This window comes from Schistocerca nitens, chromosome 11, assembly GCF_023898315.1.
Source record: "Schistocerca nitens isolate TAMUIC-IGC-003100 chromosome 11, iqSchNite1.1, whole genome shotgun sequence".
NCBI classification, from domain to species: domain Eukaryota; kingdom Metazoa; phylum Arthropoda; class Insecta; order Orthoptera; family Acrididae; genus Schistocerca; species Schistocerca nitens.
The window spans coordinates 175,980,632-176,006,716 of NC_064624.1; the positions used below are offsets into that span (position 1 = coordinate 175,980,632).

At 39.7% G+C, this 26,085-nt stretch overlaps 1 protein-coding gene across 4 annotated transcripts in view; it reads left to right on the forward strand.

Moving 5' to 3' along the window:
• Nucleotides 1-23,879, forward strand: part of LOC126213024 (uncharacterized) — a 111,147-nt gene extending 87,268 nt beyond the window's left edge. For all 4 annotated transcript variants that reach the window (XM_049940591.1, XM_049940588.1, XM_049940590.1 and 1 more), the window contains exons 6-8: nucleotides 6,634-6,882; nucleotides 12,447-12,528; nucleotides 23,633-23,879. In XM_049940591.1, coding sequence (XP_049796548.1) covers nucleotides 6,634-6,882; nucleotides 12,447-12,528; nucleotides 23,633-23,749 — 448 coding nt within the window. In that variant the 3' untranslated portion in view covers nucleotides 23,750-23,879. The remainder of the gene's footprint in view (nucleotides 1-6,633; nucleotides 6,883-12,446; nucleotides 12,529-23,632) is intronic.
• Nucleotides 23,880-26,085: the final 2,206 nt, after the last annotated feature.

Genomic DNA, 26,085 nt, shown 5'->3' on the forward strand with positions numbered 1-26,085 from the left:
AATCAATACTGCATTCTTAGAGTTTGTGTATTATTTCCAGTTTCAGCTGTATTGTCAGCGCAAAACGTTTTTGCTCATCAGACCATGTTCAGCCCTAAAAGAAGGGGGGGGGGGGGGGGGGGGGGAATGACTACAGTATCGATCGCAACAATATAATTTGGCACTTGACGTGCTTGAGCAACACATTGTGTACTACAGTCATGTCGTAATATGACACCGGCGTTCCACCGACGTCCACTTCCAGGTAAAAGGAAAATTTTCAGCAACTTAATCACCAAAGCAGATAATCTGCAAAGCAGATTGAGAGCTTACAGTGTATCATTTTCATAGGATTTAGACAAGACTAGTAGATTCAGCTGTTATAACCAATAGGTCATTAAAAGTGATGTTGCCGTTGTAGCATATTGACCATATTTGGTCAAATAATATGCCAGAGCGGAAGTGAGTTGCAACAGAGCCAGCCACAGATGTGCGGGAGTGTTATGCATTGCAAAGCAAAACATGGCCGACTGGTGCTGCGAAGCAGATCCAGTTTGGCATGGTATAAGGACAGCCAACACTGCAATATGCTAACGGAAGCGTTTCCTCATTTGCCACCAAGGAAGTGTTTATTTCCTCATTTGCCACCACGGAAGTGTTTATTTCCTCATTTGCCACCACGGAAGTGTTTATTTCCTCATTTGCCACCACGGAAGTGTTTATTTCCTCATTTGCCACCACGGAAGTGTTTATTTCCTCATTTGCCACCACGGAAGTGTTTATTTCCTCATTTGCCACCACGGAAGTGTTTATTTCCTCATTTGCCACCACGGAAGTGTTTATTTCCTCATTTGCCACCACGGAAGTGTTTATTTCCTCATTTGCCACCACGGAAGTGTTTAGAGTACGTGCCTTAAGCCCTAAATGAACATAGTCTCGAGCATATAAGACTCAGCAGTTCTTGTACTAAATGATTATCGTCTCAGTATCACAGCCTACACTACAATCCTGCGACACCCGGGGAGACATCCCAGAATGCAGTTCAGGTCTGCTGTTTGAGCATGAGACAGGGCAACCTGTAACGAGGGAGCTGACCGCTCGCCGGAGGAAGTTCACGGCCATTGTCAGCTGTGCTGCCGCACTGTCATCGCGGTCGTGGCCAAAGATTTTGTTGACAGTGGCATTCGAGTGGCGCCACACTCGGCCCCACTCCTTGCACTTTGAGCAATGTTGGGCGTCAGCATGAGAGGTGGCTGGATGCCTCACTAAGTTTTTCCTGATGTATTATGGCCGAGGGCTGGAATAAAGTAATCAATTTATCAAATCTATTGTCTTCGTGACATCTCATTTCACTCTCCACTGGTGACAACGTGAGGGGCATTAAACACTGTAAACAGTATTGACTATATTACAGTTAGAAACTGTATTTTATGTGAGAGCACCTAGCGACTTCCAAAAAACTGTAAGTATAATTTGAAACATTTGCTAAATGTTTCCCCACTTATATGCTTAACGTCAGATGTTTAACACATTAACTATTTGTAAAGTAATGGGATGTTTGAAGCTGTTTTATAAGTGAGAGTTTAATTCCTGAAAGAGTGGGGCTACTGGTTGTTACTAGACCCTGTATATGACACGAAGGAAAATCATAATTTATTTTATCCAAGGTGGCCTGTAAAGCCCACAGTTTCGTGTACAAGTTTACCTTCAGACTGCCGAATACTTATGCCAATTTTACAATTCTCTCTTGAAGACAGAAGGAATCTCTGTGTAAAACAGCACAAAGTAGAAACTATGTGCCTGCCTTATACTTCAAAATGGCAGACATCTCGCAATTTGTGCTCTGTGCAGTTTTGTATGGGAACCACTTTCTCTTTAAGATAGAAACAAACAATTTTCAGAAGAAAGTTATTCAATCATGCGAAGATGGAGCTAGGACGAAAACTAGTTATCGGAAAATAAATTGTCGAATTAGTAACAGGTACGGCTAGTTTATATGGTTCAAATGACTCTGAACACTATGGGACTTAACATCTGAGGTCATCAGTTCCCTAGAACTTGGAACTACTTAAACCTAACTAACCTAAGGACAGCAAACACATCCATTCCCGAGGCAGGATTCGAACCTGCGACCATAGCGGTCGCGTGGTTCCAGGTGGCTAGTTTATAGCATATTTTTTGTTGGTAGTTCCTGTAGTATTTTACCACACCCTTTGCAGCCCTTCTATTTGTTGGTAATCAAATTTTAAAAAATTCCCCCTCAAATATTGCACCTGCTCAGCTGTATTAACATAACACGTGTTACATGCAAAAATACATGCACCAGAAAGAAACACAAATAATGTAACTTAGTTGCTGCTACTTGTGTTTGATGTACCCGGTGATACAATATTACAGACGCACAGACACTATAGTTTAGTTTAGACTTCCCGACATAGTGTTAAGGGTTCAGGCTATGATGTCAGTGCTTTCCATCTGAGCTATCTGAACAATTTCTGTGAAATAGTTAAACTTCTCTCCCATTTTGTTGTTATATGTGTGCAGTTGGATTTTGGAATGTCACAGAATTTTATAATTGATGACATGTAGATTTGTATTACAGTTTATTTTCCACCACTATTGCAATTTCAGCAGTAATTATTATGAAATGTAATACTGTGAAAACAAAAGTATAAATCACAATCAATTGCTCAATGATAGTGAGGTGTTTTGAACAGAAAGACCCCTCCAAGCCAACTGATATTTAGTCCAAAAATGTTGATTGTCCAAATCCAACTTGTGTTTTTCTCTTATGACATCCTGAAAGCCACTAATATTAGACAGGTGGGTTGTGCAATAATTATTGTCTTCCCAAAATCATTTGATGTGGTACCAAGCCAGCATTTATAAACAACAGTAGGATCATATGGGTATAAAACAAACTTTATGACTGGATTGAGGATTTTGTGGCCGGGAGGACACAGCAAGTTATCCGAGATGGAGCATCAGCGGCAGAAATAGAAGTAACTTCAGGTGCACCCCAGGCATGTGTGTTGGGACTGTTGTGTAATAACAACCTGACAAACTATGTTACTGGCCACCAAAGACTTTTTGCAGACAGTGCAGTTAGCTACACCGCATTCTTCTTCTTCTTCTTCTTCTTCTTCCTCCTCCTCCTCCTCCTCCTCCTCCTCCTTCTAGTGTTTGTCCCATCTATCATGGGATTTGGTGAGTTTTTATTACAATATTTAATCCTATAGCCAGATGCCCTTCTGATGCCACAGTCCTCCAGGTAACCTGAGCAAGAGAAGTCTTATGTGCCATCTGAGCATGAATTGTGTAATCTTTGTTCTGTGTGTTATCATATTCAGCCATTTTTGTATTGTACTCTTTGGGATGGTAGTTTTGGACCAGCCCAGAATTTGCCTAAGTAATTATGGGAACCTCCTTAAAGACCATATGCAGGCCAGCCAGTGAACCAGTCCACCGTGTGAATTTGGCCTGGATCTGGTCCATTCCCTGCCTTCGCAAGCTAATGAGCTGCTCACACTACGAAAGCGAGTAGTTACGTGTAATGCAGTACTGTGTGAAAAAATCTTCACGAGTATTCAGTCATATCTAAATAAGACTTTAAAGTGGTGCAAAGAATGGCAGTTTCCTTTGATAAGTAGAAATGTAAATTTGTGCACTTCATAAAATGTAATAACCCATGACTGCAATATCAGTGAGTCACAGTTGGAAGTGGTCACCTTTGCAACTATATTAGGTGTAATTTGTAGGGGTATGAAATGGAATGATAAAATAGGCACATTCGTAAGTAAATCAGGTGGCAGATAGTGATTCATTGGTAGAATACAAGGGAAATGCAGTCAGTCTGCAAAGGAACAGTTTACAAAACACTTGTGTGACCGTTCCTGGAATATTGCTAAAGTGTGCAGGACGCAGAGCAAATAGCTCTGACAGGGAGTGTTGCAGTTTACAAAGAAGGGCAATGCTAACGGGCACAGGTTTGTTTGAGTCCGCAGCTTGTGGTCTAGTGGCTAGCATTGCCGCCTCTGGATCACAGGTCCCTGGTTCGATTCCAGGCAGGTTTGGGGATTTTCTCCATCCGGGGACTGAGTGTTTGTGTTATCCTCATCATTTCATCATCATTCATGAAAGTGACTAGATTGGATTGAGTCAAGATTGGGAATTTGTACGGGCACTGATAACTGTGCAGTTGAGCGCTCCAAAAACCAAACATTATCATCATAGTTTTGTTTGACCAGTTGAAATGTCTCACAGGACTAGTGAAAAACAAGAACTGGCCGATGCCTGAAGACAGACAAACTATCCTGTGAAGCCTGCTTGCAAACAGTACTAAGTGGTGAATCTCGGAATATACTACAGCCCCATACAGTTAATGCTACAGGTGCAATAAGACAAGACGAGACTAAACACAATACACGGACAGAGGCATTTATGGAGTCATTCCTCCTGCACTCCACAAGTGAGTGGAATGGGATAAAACCATAATATCTGCTACAATCTGAAATATCCTCTGCCATGCATCTCACAGTGGTGTGCAGACTACAGCAGATGTGGATGTAGAATGCAAAAACAGTGTCTCGTGCACTCAGTTTTGAAAATCTATTTCGTAGTTAATACAGTTCATATGATGTGCACCTTTGATATTCCAGTATGCCACTCGATGATTTGTAACTGAAATTGCAGTAGTATTGGAAAATGAATTGTGAGACATGTACGAGCTGATACTGTTATGATTTTTGTAATCTTTGAGCCTGTGTTCCTTAATCATTAATGAGGTGGCGCAGTGGTTAGACGCTGGACTCACATTCGGGAGGACGACGGTTCAATCCCGCGTCCGGCCAATCTGCCTAAATCACTCCAGGCAAATGCCGGGATGGTTCCTATCAAAGGGCACGGCCAACTTCCTTCCCCGTCCTTCCCTAATCCGATGAGACCGATGACCTCGCTGTCTGGTCTCCTTCCCCAAAACAACCAACCAACCATTAGTGACTTGTATGTTTATTTGAGTGGTAGTCTTCTGTAAAGACTGTTCTTATACAACAGTAACAAATATCATTTTGCTTTCCCTATCACAGGCATTCTGCAAATTAGTTCCTCTTGTTCCTCTTGCCATTTGAATAGAGTGTGAAAAAAAAAATTGCTGACACTTTCATTATATACTTTTTCAGAAAAGAAAAGTGTCCTTAGAAGCTAATGTTTCCTTTAATTGTATTGGTTCTCATGTGCAATGCATTTTGTTTTGTTTGTTTTGCAATGGGTATTGTGTATGTTGCTTGAAAGGAAAAATTTTTTTTTTGAATTCTGTGGACAGAAGCAATACACATCTCAATAATTGTAAGGTCATATCTTGTGAACTAAGAGTCATACAGTGATGTAATTTTGCAGGCACTTTCAGTGGTATTGTGCATACTGTCTACAAAGTGTGGTATGAATAGAGTTCGTAATAAATTACAATGTTATGCCTCATGCAGAAGTTTAACAGTCGCAAAATTGAAAATGTAATAAATGTTGAAATTTTATCCTATAGTCAATTTCTTTTTTTTTTTTTTTTTTTGAGATGGGTGGGGGTGTCAGCCAAAAAAAGTTTCATAAAGGTTTGAAAACATGTTAAACTTCGTTGGAAGTTATTCTCAAATACTGAATGAATATAGTGGATAGTTTTCGCACCTTGAGTCACAGTACCTCAACACACACACACACACACACACACACACAGTTTCTTACTGTAATATGTGTCTTCCTCTTAAACTTTTTTAATATAAGAATATAGCTCTTAATGAGTGGAATGTAACACCATTTAAAGTTCTAAATTTGGGTTATAATTACGTACAATACGGGAAATCAAATTTTTGCTGACCCTGGAATCCATTAGATAAGCAACCTGAAACTGGGGCCATACACCATGAAGTGAGTTAGCTGTTTAATAGTGTAGATAACCAATCAGATGCATGTTTGGGTTATTTAACAGACAGAACTACTGTTTTTAGGCCCCTGAACAGCTTTGTGGAGTACTTGAAACACATCACCACTCCCCAGGTGTGCCAGGTGTGGTGTGCCCTAGCTGCTGTCAGTGTACTTGGGCCTTATTTTCTCGAGTCCAAACATTTTGCATGCATGCTGAATACATTCTCCTTGTCAGAATTGTGTAGAGGACAGAGAAACGCAAGGAGTTTGTATTTTCAGCATGACGGTGTGACATCTCATCACAGTGAATGTGTCCTGTTCAGTTGCTGGTCACCTCATTTCTTATTTCAGTCATATGCTGTGGCCACAAATGTCACCAAACTTGTGCACTGCTTGGGTATTTGCTAAGAGTGTTCCTATACAACAAACCCCAAAGCTTAACAGAGTAAAAAGTTGATGTTAAAGAAGAGGTGGGTTTGATTGACCAATACCTGTTTGCCCTAGATATGACTAACTTCCAGCAGTGTTGAAAATGCAAGAAAATGGATACCACTAGGATAACATAATTTTTTTGAGAGTGACCACGTAGATTGACATGCTACTGTTCACATTTCCTCTATAGCTCACCCTGTATGAATTAGTTCTATGTTTACCAGATTATGTTTCATATTTGTCATCTAATTGCCAAATTTTTGGCGTGTACTGCATGCCTTTGTTGTGTGATGCCACTGTTGTCCACAGGTATGAGAACAATGAGTTCATAAAAGCGCCCAAGTTGGAGGATGTAGCCGAAGTATCGGAGAACTCTTCAGACTCGGAAGACGGTGAGGCATCTGAGGTGGGCGATGAGTCATTGACAATTGGCGACCTTAGCCTCGTCCCTCAGAACGTGTCGCTGTCGCCAGACCCGTCGCTCCGGATTGACCCGGGGGGCTTGGAAATCTCTTCGGATGCACTCGCTACTGGGAGTGATGATAGTGAGACCGAAGTGTGAGTGTGTAACAAACTGTATTCTGATTCCTTGTTTTTTTTTTTTACATTTCTTTTCTTTTTGATTCTAGAAAGCAAATATGATAAGGCTACCGTATTTACTCGACTCTAAACCGCACTCGAATCTAAGCCGCACCTGAAAAATGAGACTCGAAATCAAGGAAAAAAATGTTCCCGAATCTAAACCACACCTGAAATTTGAGACTCGAAATTCAAGGGGGGAGAAAAGTTTTAGGCCGCACCTCCAAATCGAAACAAAGTTGGTCTATTGTAATATGAGACACAATTTAGGCAGAATATATGACGATACAGCTACAGTAGTTTGGTTCGAGTCGTAAGCTTAGCAGTTAAGCTTTACCAGGTAGCCATTGCTATGCGTCAGGTGTGCTTCGTCTGGTTTGAATCGGTCGCTTATTTTTCTTTGATCTGATAAGTGCCGTTCTCTTTGTTATAGGTGTTTAGGTCACTCTTGGCTGAAAATGCATTATTGTACTGTGTCATGCTTTGTTTGTCGCATTCTAATAATAAGTGTTTACGACCTGTCGCCGCTCGCGGCATGGCTTGCTTTTGTGCGCGCTTGCTTTTGAAAATCTTTGCACACGCCTCTTTTGTACATTACACTCTGCACAGAAATTAGAGTCATCTTAGATTTAAAAATCTAGTCAATTGCCGTGCTTCATTTCTGATTGTATCACAAGTAGGCATAAGAATAATACGAATATAAACATGACATGATATGTATATTCTTCCGCATTTGCTGCTGTCTCACACTAGTTTTGTAGGTTATTAGGCAGACAGGATTTAAATGAGATAGCAGCAAACACGAAAGAATACATGGCAGAATGTTTATATTCGTATTATTCTTATGTTGAAGAGAATACTGCATGTGATTTGCAATTCATAAAAGTTCCTATTAGCAACCATCTCTTCTCACAGGTAGGAAAAAATTCAGAACGTAGAGTTGGCCATATTGACAAACATCCCAAATAGTCTTGCCAGTCGGATTTTCGTAGTACATTGAAATGCTGCTACATTCGAAGATGAACAACACGGAATTTGTATTTACTTCGTTGGATAATGTATGAAAATGCAATGGTCGAAACTCGGGGCGGAGAAAAAAGCTCTTCTTACACTTTTTTTAAAATTTATTTACTGATGCAGAGGTTTTGACGCCAGTATTTATCTTTGTGCCTGCAAAGCGTGCCTGTGTAGCGCTACATATATTCGACGGCAGAAGTTAATTGTGGCGGCACCTACCAACATTTTTCAGAACTTCCGCTTACTTTGCACTCGATTCTAAGCCGCAGGCGGTTTTTGGAATACAAAAATCGGAAAAAAAGTGTGGCTTAGATTCGAGTAAATACGGTATGCTGTGGCCTCCATATGATTAGAAATTGAAAGTACAAATTACTGTAAGCAGTCGCATTTCTTGTTTTGCCCACTACACATTTGTTTCGGATAACTATACCCTCTCATCAACTGAATTTATGTCAATTAATAAGATGACTTCTGAGAAATCTGTGGTCTCGGGATTCTTTTTTCCCAGTCCTGTTTATGTGAGATACAACACTGAAAGATAGTGCCACAAATTCAGTACAATCAATCTTACATACAAATCCTACAGGCCTTATTAAATGACATAAATCCACCTGAGGGGAAAGGGGTGTAATTCTACAAAATGCCTAGTATGAAGAATAAGAAATGTGTTGGTCGAAGTAATCTGTATCTTTAACTTATTCTAGAAACTGCCAAACCATACCTTGACCAACAAGGTCGCTCTCCCCAATTGAGATCATTTGGAGCAATATGGACAGGTCCCTCCAACTGGCACAGGATTTTGACTATCTAACATGCCACTTGGACAGAATTTGGCACAATATCCCTCAGGAACGACATACAGCAAGTCTATCAATCATTGCCAAGCAGAATAGCTGCTTTCATAAGGGCCAAAGATGTGCCAGTGCAGTATTGACTTTCTCAGTTTTTGAAGCTCTTTCTCTTGAATAAATCATAAAATTTTCTGAAATCATAATCGTGTGTTTGTATGTACATGTAAATCACATCTATCGATTTCTGTCCCATTTGGATAATTTCTTCATAGTGCCCTTTTTTCCTCAGATTGTATTTTGCTGTTTAAATAAAAACGATATGTAAAGCTTTGTACAGGGTGTTCAAAAAGTCTCTCCGCAGTACCATATGATTGTTCGTGCGCCTGGGTTACTTCCCTTCAAGTGGACTCCCCCAACATTCCACTGTTCCATTTATCTCAGCCGGCATCAGTAGTGTCGTTGGTGTGTGTTGTTAGTGTTGACGTGAACGTTTAAGTTTTGTTCCTTTGTTCGTTTGTTTTGTTTTTGTTGCAACCACACATACTGCTTGTGTTTCAATGTCACTGCTTACTGATGTTTCTGGTGATCACATAATTTCACAGGGATTTCTGCCTCCACGATCGCCTGACCTAACACCACCCGACTTTTTCGTCAGCGAAAGCAACCGACTATAAAAACCGTCAAAATCCATCGATGAATTTAAAACTGCAATATCCACTTTCACTGCTTCTGTTACAGAAGAATTGTTAAAGCTTGTGTTTGAGAACATGATTAGACGAATAGAGTTTTGTATTCAACAACAGGGGGACACTTTCAACATTTAATGTGAAAATTTGTAAGTAAAAATGAATATTCAATAAATTAATAATTTGTATTTCACTGAGTTTCATTTCGGTATATTCACTGCGGCTAACAATCATATGGCACTGCAGAGAGACTTTTTGAACACCCCATACATATAAGTTTAATCATTGTAGGGCAAAATCAGAAAAACTTCTAAAAGAAAACGATTGAGTGTGTAGCACTCAGAATCTACACCATTTGATCAAAAGTATTCGGGCACCACCAAAAACATACGTTTTTCATATTAGGTGAATTGTGCTGCCGCCTACTGCCAGGTACTGCATATCAGTGACCTTGGTAGTCGTGAGAGAGCAGAATGGGGCACTCTGCAGAACTCACAGACTTCAAACGTGGTCAGGTGATAGGGTGTCACTTGTGTCACACATCTGTATGCAAAATTTCCACACTCCTAAACATCCCTATGTCCATTGTTTCCGATGTGATAGTGAAGTGGAAACGTGAAGGGACACGTACAGCACAGAAACATACAGGCCGATCTCGTCTGTTGACTGACAGAGACTGCCGACAGTTGAAGTCGGTCGTAATGTGAAATAGCCAGACATCTGTCAGACCATCACACAGAAATTACAAACTGCATCAGGATCCACTGCAAGTACTATGACAGTTAGGCGGGAGGTGAGAAAACTTGGATTTCACGGTCGAGTGGCTGCTCATAAGCCACACATCACACCAGTACATGCCAAACGACGCCTCGCTTGGTCTGAGGAGCATAAACATTTGACAGTTGAACAGTGGAGATCTTGGTGTGGAGTGACGAATCATGGTACACAATGTGGCGATGTGATGGCAGGATGTGGGTATGGCGAATGCCCGGTGAACGTGAACGTCATCTGCCAGCGTGTGTAGTGCCAACAGTAAAAGTCGGAGGCGATGATGTTATGGTGTGGTCATGTTTTTCATGAGGGAGCTTGCACCCTTTGTTGTTTTGCTTGGCACTATCACAGCACAGGCCTACATTGATGTTTTAAGCACCTTCTCGCTTCCCACTGCTGAAGAGCAATTCAAGGATGGCGATTGCATCTTTCAACGTGATCGAGCACATGTTCATAATACACAGCCTGTGGTGTAGTGGTTATGCATCAATAACATCCCTGTAATGGACTGGCCTGGACAGAGTCCTGACGTGAATCCTGTAGAACACCTTTGGGATGTTTTGGAATGCCGACTTCGTACCAGGCCTCTCCTCAGTGCAGCACTCCATGAAGAATGGGCTGCCATTGCCCAAGAAACCATCCAGCACCTGATTGAACATATGCCTCTGAGAACGGAAGCTGTCATCAAGGCTAACGGTGGGCCAACACCATATTGAATTCCAGCATTACTGATGGAGGCCGCCATGAACTTGTAAGTCATTTTCAGCTAGGTGTCTGGATACTTTTGATCGCGTAGTGTAAGTTCTACTCTTGCAAACTACAATGTTTGATTTTTTATTATTATTATTATTATTATTATTCACTTAAAAGTGCTGTTTGCTACTCATTATTTGTGTAAATCCAAACAGATTTGAAAAACACAAATCTTTAGTTTTCTGAGAAAATAAAACATATCTGGTATAAATTCTACGCTGTGGCATTGTTTGAGTTTTGGCAAACGTCACTGTGGTAGAAGAAAAACTAGTGACAAGTCATAATCACTATCTTGTCCTTTGAAGAACGTTTGTTTAAACTTTAACTGCATTTGACTCATTTGCCTGCAGTACAATCTCCGCAATATCCAAAAGTTGTGTTTATTTTTCAGAAACTATGCCACTGCTGCAAAAAGCACACATCCTGTTACACAAAGTACTAAATCTTTGCTATAGTATTGTTTGTACACTACCCAAGATTTTTCAATATTTTTGTTATTAATTGTCCACAATATTATTGCACCTGGGAGCGGGAGCTTATCTTGAGTCAGTGCGTAATTGGCATTGGTAGTATGTGTACAATTGACTTTAAAGCATTGACAGTGCGATGTGTTTTCCTTAGTCAGCATTGTATTTGTTTACTGTAATATCACCATGTAGTTCCAAAATAATGGTGAATTGCAATGATATGATTGAGTAGTATGTAGTTTGTCGGTGGTGGTGGTGGTGGTGGTGTAATCGTCTCTCCCCCTACAATTTTTACCCCCCTCCCTCCACGGTTTCCTCCTTTACACGCCCGGATGTGTAATATCAACCAATCCCTTCTTTTAATAAAGTTGTGCCGTAAATTCCTTTTTTCCTGAATTTGATCCAGTACCACCTCATTGGTTACTCGATCTACACATCTGATCTTGCGCATTCTTCTGCAGCACTCCATTTCAAAAACTTGTAGTCACTTGTCAGAACTGTTTATTGTCGACTTTTCACTTCTGTACAAGGTTGCATTCCAGACAAATACCCGCGGAAAAGATTTCCTAACATATTTATCTTCAATGTTAACGAAATACAAAATTTATCTATGAGTTTGTCTCATTTCTTAATATAACAATTTGTCTGAACTATAAATCTTTTTACTAAATTCTTCTTGCTTTCCTTCAGACCTCCTTCAGTGTAGAGGTGGAATAGCATCAGAGGCAGGGCTGTACCCTATCTCATTCCCTTCTTAACTACTGCTCCCCTTCCATATCCTTAGATTATTATAGCTTATTGAATTGATATGTACATAATTTGCCAGCCGTTACTAGTGTATCATTTATATAGTGAACCAACGTAGTGATCCATCTGGGCCAACTTTATTGTTGTTTTCGTATACTTCTTGTGAACCAATCTACCAAAATACCAGAATAACGACTAGTTACATTTCTTTACATCTCTGTCCACAGCATACATTACACCTTAATTTAAGAAGAAATAGAACTTCAGTTTCAGTGAAACTTAGTCATTTGGCTTTCTTGTTCTATGTGCAGGTCAGCCCACTCTTCTACAATGAAAGAAGGCCGTTCCGAAAACACTGGCACAACGGCCGTATACCTGTACAGAAATATTTTTGTAAGTACCTATATTTTATGTAAGTGACTGTTTCAAGCATCTTTTCTTTTGTAGAAGGGACCAATGTTAAGTGTTGTGCTCCACTTATTCTGCAAGTATTTGGCATTATTAGGGGCTTTATATTTATAATATTTTCTGGCTGTAATCACTTTCCATAAAATTGTGTCGATCTGTAGACTACAAAATGTTGGAAAATGTTGAACCAACATTTTGGCAACCTCTCCAAGTGGCATTCATCAGGGTACATTATGTATTGTGGCAGTGCTGGAACACAGGAGAGTTTTACAAAAACTAACTGGAGATTTCCTGTGTGGAAATTCCAGACACCACAAGTGAAAGTGCATTTGGGTTTGAAATTGTAGAGAGTGTTAATTGGAGGGAGAGAGAGAGAGAGAGGAGAGAGAGAGAGAGAGAGAGAGAGAGAGAGAGAGAGACATGGACACATGGCTTTATAAATCTTATATACTTAACACTAACACAGTTTCGAAATACGTGAACTGTAATAGTAATTCAGTGTTCTGTTACACATTCATGCACAGAATGCTGTAATAATTAAGGATACAAAATAAATATAGTAAAGAAGTAACCAGCCCTGATGTTGAGGATCATTTACTTCACTTACCCATTGATAAAAGGCACTACTTTTTGATGTCATCATACTATCCAGCCTTCATATTCAATAAAATTCTCCATCTTCTAAGAGAGTTGCCATTTATAGTTTATTTAACAAAAGTTTAAGCTTTGGATACTTCCTTTAAAAATCGAAGTATGGGAAGTCTAAGAACATCACTGTCTTTGGTAAGGTTTGGACTTCAGTATTATCACAACAGAATTTTGAAATATTACAAGGCGCAACAGTGGTCATTTGCTTGAAATTGTATTGTAATTAACTAATAGATTTTCAATTACAGGCATTTAAGCTAAACTAATCACTTTTTGAGATTGTGAAAAATGGGTCTACAGTGTTAACTTTTTTTTTTTTTTTTTTGTCTTTAGGTTTCAATTTTGAAGTGCACATTTTTGTATGGTACCGTCTTTATAATGTCTTCAGATCCTGTTGTCTCCCGAATTAACAAATTTTAAGTGGTCTAGGGATAGTGTCTGTGACTTGTAATCAAAACGTCTTACTTGTAATCAAAACATCTTTTGTCACAGGTTTGAAACCTGTCACCATTTAAATTTTGATTAATAATCGGCATTGGTGGCCGGAGATTTCAGACAGAAGTCACCCTCATTCTGCCAAGCCTTGACAAGGAGGGCAGAGGGGCAGGCAGAGGTTCAGGGCACTCTCTTGTCCTTGGAGTGGGAAACTGCCTCTAAAGGTGGAAGAAACAGCAATGATCAATGGTATGGGGATGCAGAAGGCAATGGAAACCACTTCATTAGAAACACACAACATGTATCCACAGGACATGTGGCCTGTAATTGAAAAAAGTGTCATGATGATCTCTCCATTGACAAAAGATTCCGAAATAGCCTCCCAGAAGAGACTGCCTAGGGGGTGACCATGAGAAAAACATTGAATAACCAATGAAAGGATGACGTTCTACAAGTCGGAGTGTGGAATGTTAGAAGCTTGAATGTGTTAGGGAAGCTAGAAAACCTGAAAAGAGAAATGAAAAGGCTCAATCTAGATAGAGTAGGGGGCAGTGAAGTAAAATGGAATGGAGACAAGGATAGTCAGATGAGTATAGTGCAATATCAGCAGTAGCAGAAAATTGTATAACTGCGGTAGAATTTGTTATGAATAGGAAAGTGGGGCAGAGAGTGTTTTACTCTGAACAGTTCAGTGATAGGATTGTTCTTGTCAGAATTGACAGCAAACCAACACCGACAACAATAGTTCAGGTATACAAGCCGACGTCACAAGCTGAAGAGATAAGGGAAAGTATATGAGAATATTGGAAGGGTAATACAGTATGTAAAGGGAGATGAAAATCTAATAGTCATTGGGGGACTGGAATGCTAGGGGAAAGAGTAGAAGAAACGATTATTGGGGAGTTGGGCTTGGGACAAGGAATGAGAGAGGAGAAAGGCTGATTGAGTTCTGTAATAAATTTCGGCTAGTAATAGCGAATACTCTGTTCAAGAATCACTAGAAGAGGAAGTATAGTGCACAGCTTGTGGCCTAGGGGCTAGCGTTGCTGCCTCTGGATCATGGAGTCCCGGGTTTAATTCCTGGCCGGGTTCGGGATTTTCTCTGCCTCGGGACTGGGTGTTTGTGTTGTCATCATCATCATCATTTGTGAGAGTGACTAGATTGGATTGTGGGAAAGAATGGACTGTGTAGAAATTGGGACTTTGTACAAGTGCTGATGATCACGCAGGATGACGATGATTGTTTTGTGGTGTGCTCAACCCCACGGAACAATCATCATCACAAGGAAGTATACTTGGAAAAGGCCAGGTGATACAGAAAGAATTCAGTTAGATTACATCATGGTCAGACAGACTTTCCGAAATCAGATACTGGTTTGTAATGCGTACCAAGGAGTAGATACAGATTCAGATCACAATGTAGTAGGGATGAAGAGTAGGCTGAAGTTTGAATGATTAGTCATAAAGAATCAATATGCAAAAAGATGAGATACAGAAGTACTAAGGAATGATGAGATGAGTTTGAAGTTCACTAAGGCAATAGACATAGCAATAAGCAATAGCACAGTAGGCAATACTGTTGAAAAGGAATGGACAATGCTAAAAGGGGCAGTCACAGAAGTTGGAAGGAAAAACATAGGTACAAAGAAGTTAACTGTGAAGAAACTGTGGGCAACAGAAGGTATAGTTCAGTTGTTCGATGAAGGAGGAAAGTACAAAAATCTTCAGGGAAATTCAGGAATACAGAAATAAAAGTAGCTGAGGAATGAAATAAATAGGAAATGCAGGAAAGCTAAGTAGAAATGGCTGCATGAAAAATGTGAAGAAATTGAAAGAGAAATTATTGTTGGAAGGACTGACTCAGCATATAGGAAAGTCAAAACAACCTTCAGTGAAATTAAATGCAAGGGTGGTAACATTGAGGGTGCAATGGGAGTTCCACTGTAAAATGCAGAGGAGAGAACAGAGAGGTGGAAAGAGTACACTGAAACCTATATGAGGGGGAAGATTTGTCTGATATGTTAGAAGAAGAAGATTTATAAGAGATAGGCATCCAGGATTAGACTCAAAATTTAGTAGAGTTTTGTAGGACTTAAGACCAAATAAGGCAGAAGGGATAGACAACATTTCATCAAAATTTCTAAAATCATTGGGGGAAGTTTCAACAAAATGACTATTCATGTTGTGTAGAATGTATGAGTCCGGCAACATACCATGGGACTTTTGGAAAAATATCATTCACCTATTCCAAAGACTGCAAGTGCTGAAAAGTGGGAGAATTATTGCACAAGCAGCCTAACAGCTCATGTGTTCAAGCAACTGACAATAATAATGTACGAAGAATGGAAAAGAAAATTGAGGACGTGTTGAGATGACCAGGTTGGCTTTAAGAAAGGTAAAGGCACTAGAGGGGCAATTCTGGCATTGTGCTTGATAATGGAAGCAAGACTAAAGGAAAATCAAGACACATTCATAGGATTTTTCAGCCTGGAAAAAGTGTTTGACAATGTAAAATGGTATAAGCTGTTCGAAATTCTGAGAAAAATAGGCGGAACTTGTAAGGAAAGACTGTAATACACAATACACACAAAAGGGAACAATAAGAGTGGAAGATCAAGAACGAAGTGCTCAGATGGAAAAGGGTGTAAGACAGGGATGTAGTCTTCCCTTACTGTTCAATCTGTACATTGAAGAAGCAATGATGAGATAAAAGAAAGGTTCAGGGGTGGATTAAAATTCAAGGTGAGAGGAAACAATTCACTGATGACATTGCTACCCTGAGCGAAAGTCAAGAAGTTTCAAGAAGAATTACATGATCTGCTGAATGGAATGAACAGTTTAATGAATGCAGAATGTGGATTGAGAGTAAATCGAAGAAAAATGAAAGTAATGAGAAGTAGCAGATATGAGAATATCAGGATTGACGGTCATGAAGTAGATGAAGTTAAGGAATTCTGCTACTTAGGCAGCAAAATAACCAATGATGGATGGAGCAAGGAGGAGATCAAAAGCAGAGTAGCACTGGTATAAGGGTGTTCCTGGCCAAGAAAAGTCTACTAGTATCAAACATAGGCCTTAATTTGAGGATGAAATTTCTGAGATTGTACATTTGGAGTGCAGTGCTGTATGGTAATGAAACACGGACTGCTGTAAAACCAGAAAAGAAGAGAATTGAAGCATTTGAGATGTCATGCTACAGATGAATGTTGATAAGGTGAAGAATGAGGATATTCTGTGCAGAATTGGAGAGGAAAGGGAAATATGGAAAACACTGACAAGGAGAAAGGACAGGATGATAGGACATCTGTTAAGACGTTAGGGAATCACTTCTGTACTAGAGGGAGCTGTAAAGGATAAAAACTGTAGAGGAAGACTGAATTTGGAATACATCCAGCGCATAATTGAGTATGTAGGAGAGGAATTCGGTACTAGAGGGAGCTGAAAAGAACTGTAGAGGAAGACTGAATTTGGAATACGTCCAGCACATAATTGAGTATGTAGGAGAGGAATGCAGCCCGCCATTGAATTAATCAGAAGACTGATGATTAAAAGAAAAGTGGAAACAATTAGACCACAGTCTAATTAGATAGAATATTTATGTGATAATAATAAGAATGAGAGATACTTCACCAAATGTGAAAGTTGGTAAATTTGTGTACACTTGTGGGGTAGTCATGATTCTGTATTTGTGATAGTCCTGGAGCACGTTAAGTGGTTGTATTAAACATGCCCCCCCCCCCAGGTTTTGGCGTCTTCAGTACACACATGATTATAGAGTTCTCTTGTTGTACCTTTCGTCCTCTGGTCACACTTTGAGGTGTCGTTTCTGATTCTGATTTCCAGCAAGTCATCAGGTTGTCCATTTAAAAGGAAAGAAAATGGTGGTAGTTCTATACCAGCAAACTAAATTATAATCTTAATACAGTATAACCCTGCTTTTACGTTTCCGGAATTAACGTTTTACCGCCGTTTACGACGTTTCTTATTGGTCCCATCAAATTTCCTATGCCCACAATGTTAATTTGCACCTGATTTTGCGTCAACATATTTTTAACTTTCCAGCGATTTACGCCATATGAAAACATGTTTGTGGACAAAATATGATGCTGGCATGATGTTGGCTGTCCAGTAGTGTTTACAAATATTAAGTGGTTAAGTTTCTTGACACCAGGGCACTCTTCTACTTAGCGGATTTGAACTGGTAAATGCGTAAAAGTTGTCTCAATTCGTGCCGTATCTCCCGCCGTTGCCAAGCTCTAATATTGTGGTGGCTGATGGAGTAACTGGGTTTATTCGAATGAAGATATCGTGACCAATCGCAACCATTCTCAAACTGTTTCTACTGCGCAAATGCAGCTTTGCGATTGTTGTGATCATTGGGACAGCTTTTTCGAACCATATTTAGCGTGTTTTGGCTTATGGCCACTTGGAGCGCTAGTTGACGCAGTCATTCACTTGGCGTTGCTCAAATGTTTTTAATGTATACACAGCGACGGTTATGTATTGTATTCATGCTGAGCAAAACGTGTATTGAGAATTTATTCTCGTTGTCAAGAGCAGTATTTATGTACGTATTTTTTTTTGTGATGTTACACAAACAAACAATGAGAGTGGTAGTTTTTCGTGTGTTTGGTTTCCTACATAACTGATGAGGCACAGTACCTCATAACCTCAAAACGACAACTGCAGTGCAAGAGACACAGAATAACACACATTCAAACACCATAAAAAATGCATATTTGCACTTGACAACGAGAAATAATTCTCGAAACGCGTCATGCTAAGCATGAAAAAATATGTAACTAGTGCAGTATTTCATTATTTAAATAAAGAATGACATGTACAGGCCTTCGAAAACATTGATTATGACATGAAATTGAGTCAAATGTTCTTACTTCCCAGACAGTTATCAGTTTCAGTTACATCAGTGGTTTTTATTAGGTAATAAACTTTCATTAGATAGTGAAAAAGTCCCTGACAAGTCTTTTGATGCCTGTTATGTACATATATCATACATAAAATGCAAGTGGGTATCCTATACATAACTTTTACAGCTTAAAATGTTATTTCCCACATTTTACTTTTTCCAGTGGTTTACACCATTTTTTTGAAGTTCCTTGAAAAGTGTAAAAGCAGGGGTTTCACTGTATCTTCTAACCCAACTACATGCACTTTGAATACATTTCATGCAGACTCATGAAAGTACAGTTGGTTGGTTGGTTAGATTATACTCACAATGGAGGCAGTTCTGAACATAAGAGTCAAAAGAAGAACGATGAGTATTTGATTTTCAATATTCCTGTTCTTGTTTCATAATTTTCAAAACCAGCAACTTGGTAATGTCTACCAAAGTTGAACGACAACTCCTCTTATTTTAGTCCTCTGGTTGATGCAGCTTTGTGCGTTTCAACATTTTCAGTAGTGAAATCCATGGGTATAATAGTCCAAGGAATGAAGTATTTCTTCTGTTTCTGAATGTTGATGAACTTTTGTGACACATGTGTGAGTACAAACATTGTGTTCAATCAGTTGCTCACATTAAAAGTTTATTATTTTTTGTTCATTAGCATTGTTGTCTAGCACATACATGGAATTATGTAGGAATGGAGTACTCTTGAGATCCTGCTTGACACACTGTGATGTCGGTAGCTCTGTGCAACACATGTCACCTGAAAAATATCTCAGAAAATAATAAAAATACAAAACAAATATCTTAACTTATACAGGTTATTATCTACCTATAAAAAATACTTTTCTTGATTACTCACCTCTCATTTAATTATTATTAAAATTATAATAAAATTTGGTGTACATATGCTTGCTCATGTATAGACAATGAGGGTACAGAAAATTTTGCTTGTCTAATGCCTATGAGACACTTCCTGGAATTAATGCAGCTGCATTCGGTACCCTCTCAACAATAAACATAGAGATGTGGAATGTATTAACAGGACAAACAAAGGACACAAAAAAATAAATGGCTGTATTCTGGCCATCAGCAGGTTTTTCTGTGAAATTGACATGATTTATATTCAAGAATTTGCCCGTGGTGTAGGCGGAGTTATTAAGGAGGAATATCTTCAATCTGCATTTGAAAAATACTGCTATTGTCTGTGGGGCATGTACAATTTCCACAGATTTCTACTCCTTTCTGTGCCAAAATCCTTTTCATTAAAGGGTAATGCAGATCATTTTCCCTTCCACCATTGTACTTGTGAATCTCTGTGTTACTCTCAAACACAGCTGTATTGTTGACAAAATTTTTTACAGGGGAACAGATGTAATATGAGGCACTGATTAATATTCCCAGCTTCTTAATGAGATGCCTGCAAGATGTACATGGGCGAACATAATTCTAATTACTTTCTTAATGCGATGAATACTTTTTGATTAAGTGAGAAGTTGCCCCAGAAATTATCCCATAGGATGTCAGTGAGTGAAAATATGCAAATTGTTATTTTACTGACTTCCGCCAGCTCGCACATGTCTAATTGTAGCTAGATTGATGAGTTCTGTGGTGTACATTGCAGCCACTGGCTACCAGTTTGCCACTTGTGGATCACATTTCTAGTTGGGCATTATTAAACCCACACATATGTGCACTGTGCAGCATGCTGAGAAGTTACACCACTATTTTACTCATTTTTGTTTTGGGAAGGGCACATAATTCAATCAGTTTTGTTTTCCAATTATTTTTTCTTATATTTACAATTTTTAGTATCACATTGTGAACTGTAGTCTTCAGTTATAACAGTCAGAGAGCAGACATGTTTACACTGAGTGGCTCTCCTGGCCTGATCAGCTAGTCTGTGACAAGTTACTGTGTAATGGATTCTGTTGCTTGTAGTTCTTAGAATGAAGTTTTCATGAAGCAGTGGAGTGTGCACTGATATGTAAATTTGTGTCAGATTAAAACTATGTGCAAGCTGTGACGCAAATTCGGGACCATTGTCTGTCGCAGGCAAGTGCTCTACAAACTGAGCTACCCGACCATGACTTGTGACCTATCCTCACTGCCTTACTTTGGCCAGTAGCTTGCATCCTGCTTTTCAAACTAGCAGCACACACCTCAAATTTGTTTTCGGAATGATCCCTCTGTCCTTGACCGAGCTGTGTCTCCGCAATATCAGTTTTTTCAGGAGTGCTAGTGCTACAAGTTTCACAGGAGGATGTCTGTGAAGTTTTAAAGGTAGAAGATGTACTGGCGAAAATAAGTCTCTGGTGACTGGTTGTGTGTCATTCTCTGATAACTCAGTCGGTAGAGCACTTGTCCACAAAAAGCAAAGGTCCGTGGTTTGAGTCCTAGTTCGGCACATAGCTTTAATAATTTTTGAGAATGTGTCCCACGGAGAACATTAGTCTGGCAAAAGGTACTTTAAAAATGTACAGAAACATATCAACTGCAAAAAAAAAAAAAGGTTTGTGGTAACGGGTTTCATTCACTTTTTGACTGGAGTGGGCATTGTAACTCCACAAATGTCAGCTGCACAAAATAAACGTTGTTTTTTTTTTTTCCCAGTTGAAACTGCTTATGTTGGTTTTTAAAACACAGTTTGAATCTCCCAAGAAGTTTCACGTAATAGTTCTTTTTCAAACATTCGAGTGTGAGTTGCACTAACCTGTGTGGATTAGTTTCATAAGGTAACGGTAAGTGCAAGTCTGGGCTGAAGCTCGATAGGGTTGAAATTGTAGTCGTCCTTAATTATAGAATTTAAGACGCTCACTTTCATTTATCTGCTAAGTGGTAGATTGGAAATGGGAGATGGGATTACTGCTAGGCACACGACTGAAGTGCTTAACCTGCCATCATTTACCTGTATGCAGGTTCTGCACTCCCAACTAAACATTTTCCAGTTGCTTTCAATTAAATTTGTGAATGTTAATGTTCACTGAAATATCAGCAAGATGGGATGGACAGTTACGGTGTGCACACTTCCTTGCATATACTGACAAGAGTGTGTTGTCTGTATTGTCATTGCCAGCATTTCAAATGTCTAATGTGTCTCCGCAGCACTCCATCTCAAAAGGATTGCTTTTGAGGAAGACTTCCTCTCACTAAGCATTTAGTTCATATTCTGCAGGGGCACTGGTAATTAGTGTGTGTATGTAGATATAATTATGCTGTATAGTGCCATGAAAGCATTGTTGTAGCCTGTCATTAAGGTGGTGAATAGCACAGTTCATCCTAAATTCAGTCTTGTTAATAGTGAGAGATATAATTAAAGAATATATGTGTTGGCGTGGAAGTGTAAAAATCTCTAGGCCCTTGAAGGTTCTGTGAGATGTTTGGTTATCCAGCCAAATGCAAAATAGGCTCGATTTTATTGGGAGACCAATATCCTATTTTCTTCATTTGTTTTAATGTTTGAAAATGTGTTTTGTTGCCTAAGTGTTAGAACAGTGTGTGTGTGTGTGTGTGTGTGTGAGAGAGAGAGAGAGAGAGAGAGAGAGAGAGAGAGAGAGAGGTACTAATACAATGTCTTCTTTTTTTAATACAATTTTTCTGAGCATGTAAATGTTTCTATCTGTTTGAGTTGCCCTTTCTACTTCTGTAAGTATTGCCTCTACAACTGCCTCATTGTCACTGATACCTGCTTAAGTGTGGATGTCCTCAGAGAGGTCAGCTCTTCTTTGTTCTCATTAGATGCTAAATACATCCAGGCTGTCTGGTCTCTGGACAACAGGAACTGTAAGGTCTCTCATAGGTCGAAAATGTCAAGAATCCAATGGCACCCTGCCGGGTCTCCGTACCCGTTTAAGTTTCTGCAAATGGCCACTGAATGGTGCTATTGAGATTTAACATTACTACTGTTCGAAAATTAACATTTTGGTGTAGTTAAAACATTTGCAGTTCAGAAACTGGCCAACTATATTGTCTACAGGGAGTGCTTAAAGAAACAGTGCTCAGGAAATGGATTATATCTGAGTGGTTTCGTCGAATGACTTAAGATTTTTGTGAAAGGCTAACTCGATAACAGTACCTTAAATAGATTTGTTCACCTTTGCTAATGAGACACTTCCAGAAAAGACTACTCACAACTGCTTTGCAGAATCTGGATGTGGCTGACCAAAATCAGTTGTTTCAAAAAACATGTGTGCTGTATACAACACGATTGAAGGCAGTCTGCATTGGCTTTCCATGAGGTAGAGCCATCCTTAGGCATATTAGAGACTGTAGCACATTTGATTTTGCGTCAACATTTAGTAGCTGTGAATAAGATCTGTTCCCACTGGCTTTCACACAATTTGGCCAAAGTCTGAAAACAAGCTTGTGTCACTTTGTGTGAGAAATGCTTTAGGAAATTCAACTGAGGAAAACAAAATCTGTTTATAACATTATAGCAGGAGACGAAAACTGGTTGTATTTGTAAGAATCTGAAACAAAGAAGTGGTCATCTGTTTGGGTGTCCTCAGGTGAACCAAAACCAAAAGAGGGTCCTGGAAGCATTTTGCTTTCAATTTTGGTTACACTCAGCACATTGTAACCTTTGCTATAAAAGGATTGAAGAACAGCTAATGCCGAATGGTACACAACAATTTCTTTGGCACAAATCATTGATGGAATCGGGTAAAAAACAACTGAAAACATCACATCATTCTTCATCACTCAATGTCAGTTCTTGCACATCACATAAGTTATTTACTGGAGCAAAATCCATCAAATTAATGGCTCATTGTCCACATTCACCTGATTTATTGCCAAATAATTCCATTTTGTTCCCTTGTGTGAAACAAAAAATACTTGGACAGCAATTTTGTGCCAATACTGGAGTGGATTTTTTTTTTTTTTCCAGAATTGGTTCAAATACTTGCAGAAGTGAATAAATTTAAAGGCAACTGTTTTGAGAGACAGTAAAATGATTTTTACAAAACTGTGTTTTTCTTCAGTTGTTTTTGAAAAAACTTGAAAGGCACCCCTTCACATCATTTTGGTACTAAAGCATAATAATAAATGACTGATTGCTGCCAGAAAGCCTCTACTTTTTTATGGTTTTATTGTTTTCAGAGCAAAGTGCAGGAGATATTGGACCATAGTAAAACAGCTTCAGAGGGCAGGAGAGACAGTTCTGGGAAGAAACCCTCAACATCTGAAGCAGAAAATGGAAGAACGAAGAACAGATAGCATTAATTTCCATATGGTGATGCTAAAGATGGATGTAGACAGAGTTAGGTTATCTGACTTAAAAGGTAAAATGTTTGATGGTATTAAAAATGTAAATAATAGAACATAATAATAGAGTGCTATTAACTGTGTACCAGTGTGTCGGGGGTACTCATTACGTTCCCATTAGTCATCCCATCCATTCCAGTCAATTCCAGAATGGAGCCATCGAGTCATTCTGATGCCCACTGCATCTGTTGTTAATTACAACATTGCTCTCTGTCGACTCTGTCAGATGGATCTTCTTAAGTGTCATTTATCCCAGATTGTATGAAAGCAAATATGGATGTATGAGCATGTGCTGACAATTCACCGTTGTTTGCTTGTATCTGTGACTAGTTGTATACACTGAAGGGACCAGGAGAGAACACAGTAAAGTAAGCTTATATGTTTTTTCACTGAGTGCCATACAGGTGTGACTCAATAGAATTCTGGTTACAGTTCTGGTATAAAACTCTGAGATTCACATAGGACTATTTTGCATGGTGGGTGTGTTGTTCTTGATTCAGCAAGCAAAATGTAATAAGAATAGAAAAATGTATTAATAGATGTCCAAATTTCTATGCAGGTGTGCAGCGCTTCACTGAACTGCAGCTCCGTCCTTCCTTAGAATTATTCCATTATCTTGCAAGTACTTTAGTTGACACTTCAAGCTGGCTTCTTGTTAGAGCTGAGGAGAAAATTTAAAAGTAGAACATTAATTACTGACATGCACAATTAAGACACTTACATAAAGCTTTTGGCCACAGTCTTCATCAGTAAAAGAGACATGCACCATTTTCACACACAAGCAGGCACACGTCATGCACACACGACTGCCAACCCCAGCATCTCACGCCGGACTGAATTTCAGTCCGAGATGCTGAAGTTTGCAGTCGTGTGCATGAGGTGTGTTTGCTTGTGTGTGTTTGTGTGTTGTATGTTTCTCTTTTACTGATTAAGGATGTGGGCTGAAGCTTTATATTAGTGTCTTTTGATTGTGCCTGTCTGCAACTTGATGTGTCTTGTTTGTGGTAAGTAGCAATCTGTCTTTTCTTACATAGATGATATTCCTGCCTGGAGTTTCCATTTTTTGAATGTTAATTACTGACAAGTGACATAGTCTAAAGAATAGATAGCATTTACACACTGCAAATGGAGAAATTTACAAAAACCTTGTGCCTTAAATAGTTCCTGATGTTTGCAGTGATATATGTAAAGCACAGATTTCATTAAGGTACATGTAAGGATGATAATGTCACTAAAGTACAATTATTGAAATGTGAAATATATATACAAGGGGTGGTCAAAAAGTTTCTAGCCTGAGATAGTTACCGTAATGTCTCACACAAACACCACCTGCTTTTATTGTGGGTATGCAAGTTAAATTTAGCAGCTCCAGCTTCGTTAGTTTTGGCACTAGGATGCATTTTATACCATAGTTTAAGCAAAATGGTGACTATTAAAGAAACAAGAACTGTACTGTGATTGAATATCTTAATTTGAAGGGAATGACGCAGAAGGAAATTGCGGAGGACATGTTGAATACACTTTAGAACAGTGCTCTGTCTTATGCAACAGTGAAAAACTGGGTGTCCGACTTGAAATGTGGAAAAAGAGTGTGGAAGATATGCCTAGGAGTGTGTAGTGGGAATTCTGCCACCGAATGTATCAGGTTGACGAAATGTAGCGGGAAGAGGTAGAAGGCACCGTATTAAGACTCGTCCGAGCTTTTCAAATGATTTATTGTTTCCAACTACAGTGCCGTGTTCCCCTGTATCACGGGGTCCTGCAATGCTGAGGACACCACTTCGCTGTCTGCGAAACGGATTGGCGCGGAAGGGTTGCCTCAGCAACCTGCACACGCACTGTGTGTCGGCCTTGTATGTCAGTGGAGTTACGGTGTCGTCAGGATGCCGGCAGTTGACTCAGCGGTCGGCGTCCCTGCCGACTCAGCGCAATTCTGTGTGAGCCACAGGCGGCCAGCTGCACGCTTCTCGCTGGCGTGGCTGAGATCGTGGTGACAAGCAGCGCATGCAATCCGGCGTCCGAATCTGCGACCCTCGCCTCGGGATGACTCCGGCGTGTGTTGGAAGCCAGGACGACTGCCCGTGGTAGTGAGCCGTGGCGTGGCCTGCCGCTGACTGGCTACGGACCCTGCGTCGGCCTCGGAGGGTCGAACCAGTGACCTGCTGTGGACTGGAACGCTGGCACTCCATCTGTTGCTATGAGGTGCTGTGCTGGTGTGACATGCCCCGCTGTCCAGGAGAGTTGCCACACTTGAATGAATCTCGTTAGAAACCCGCACCTATTTATAC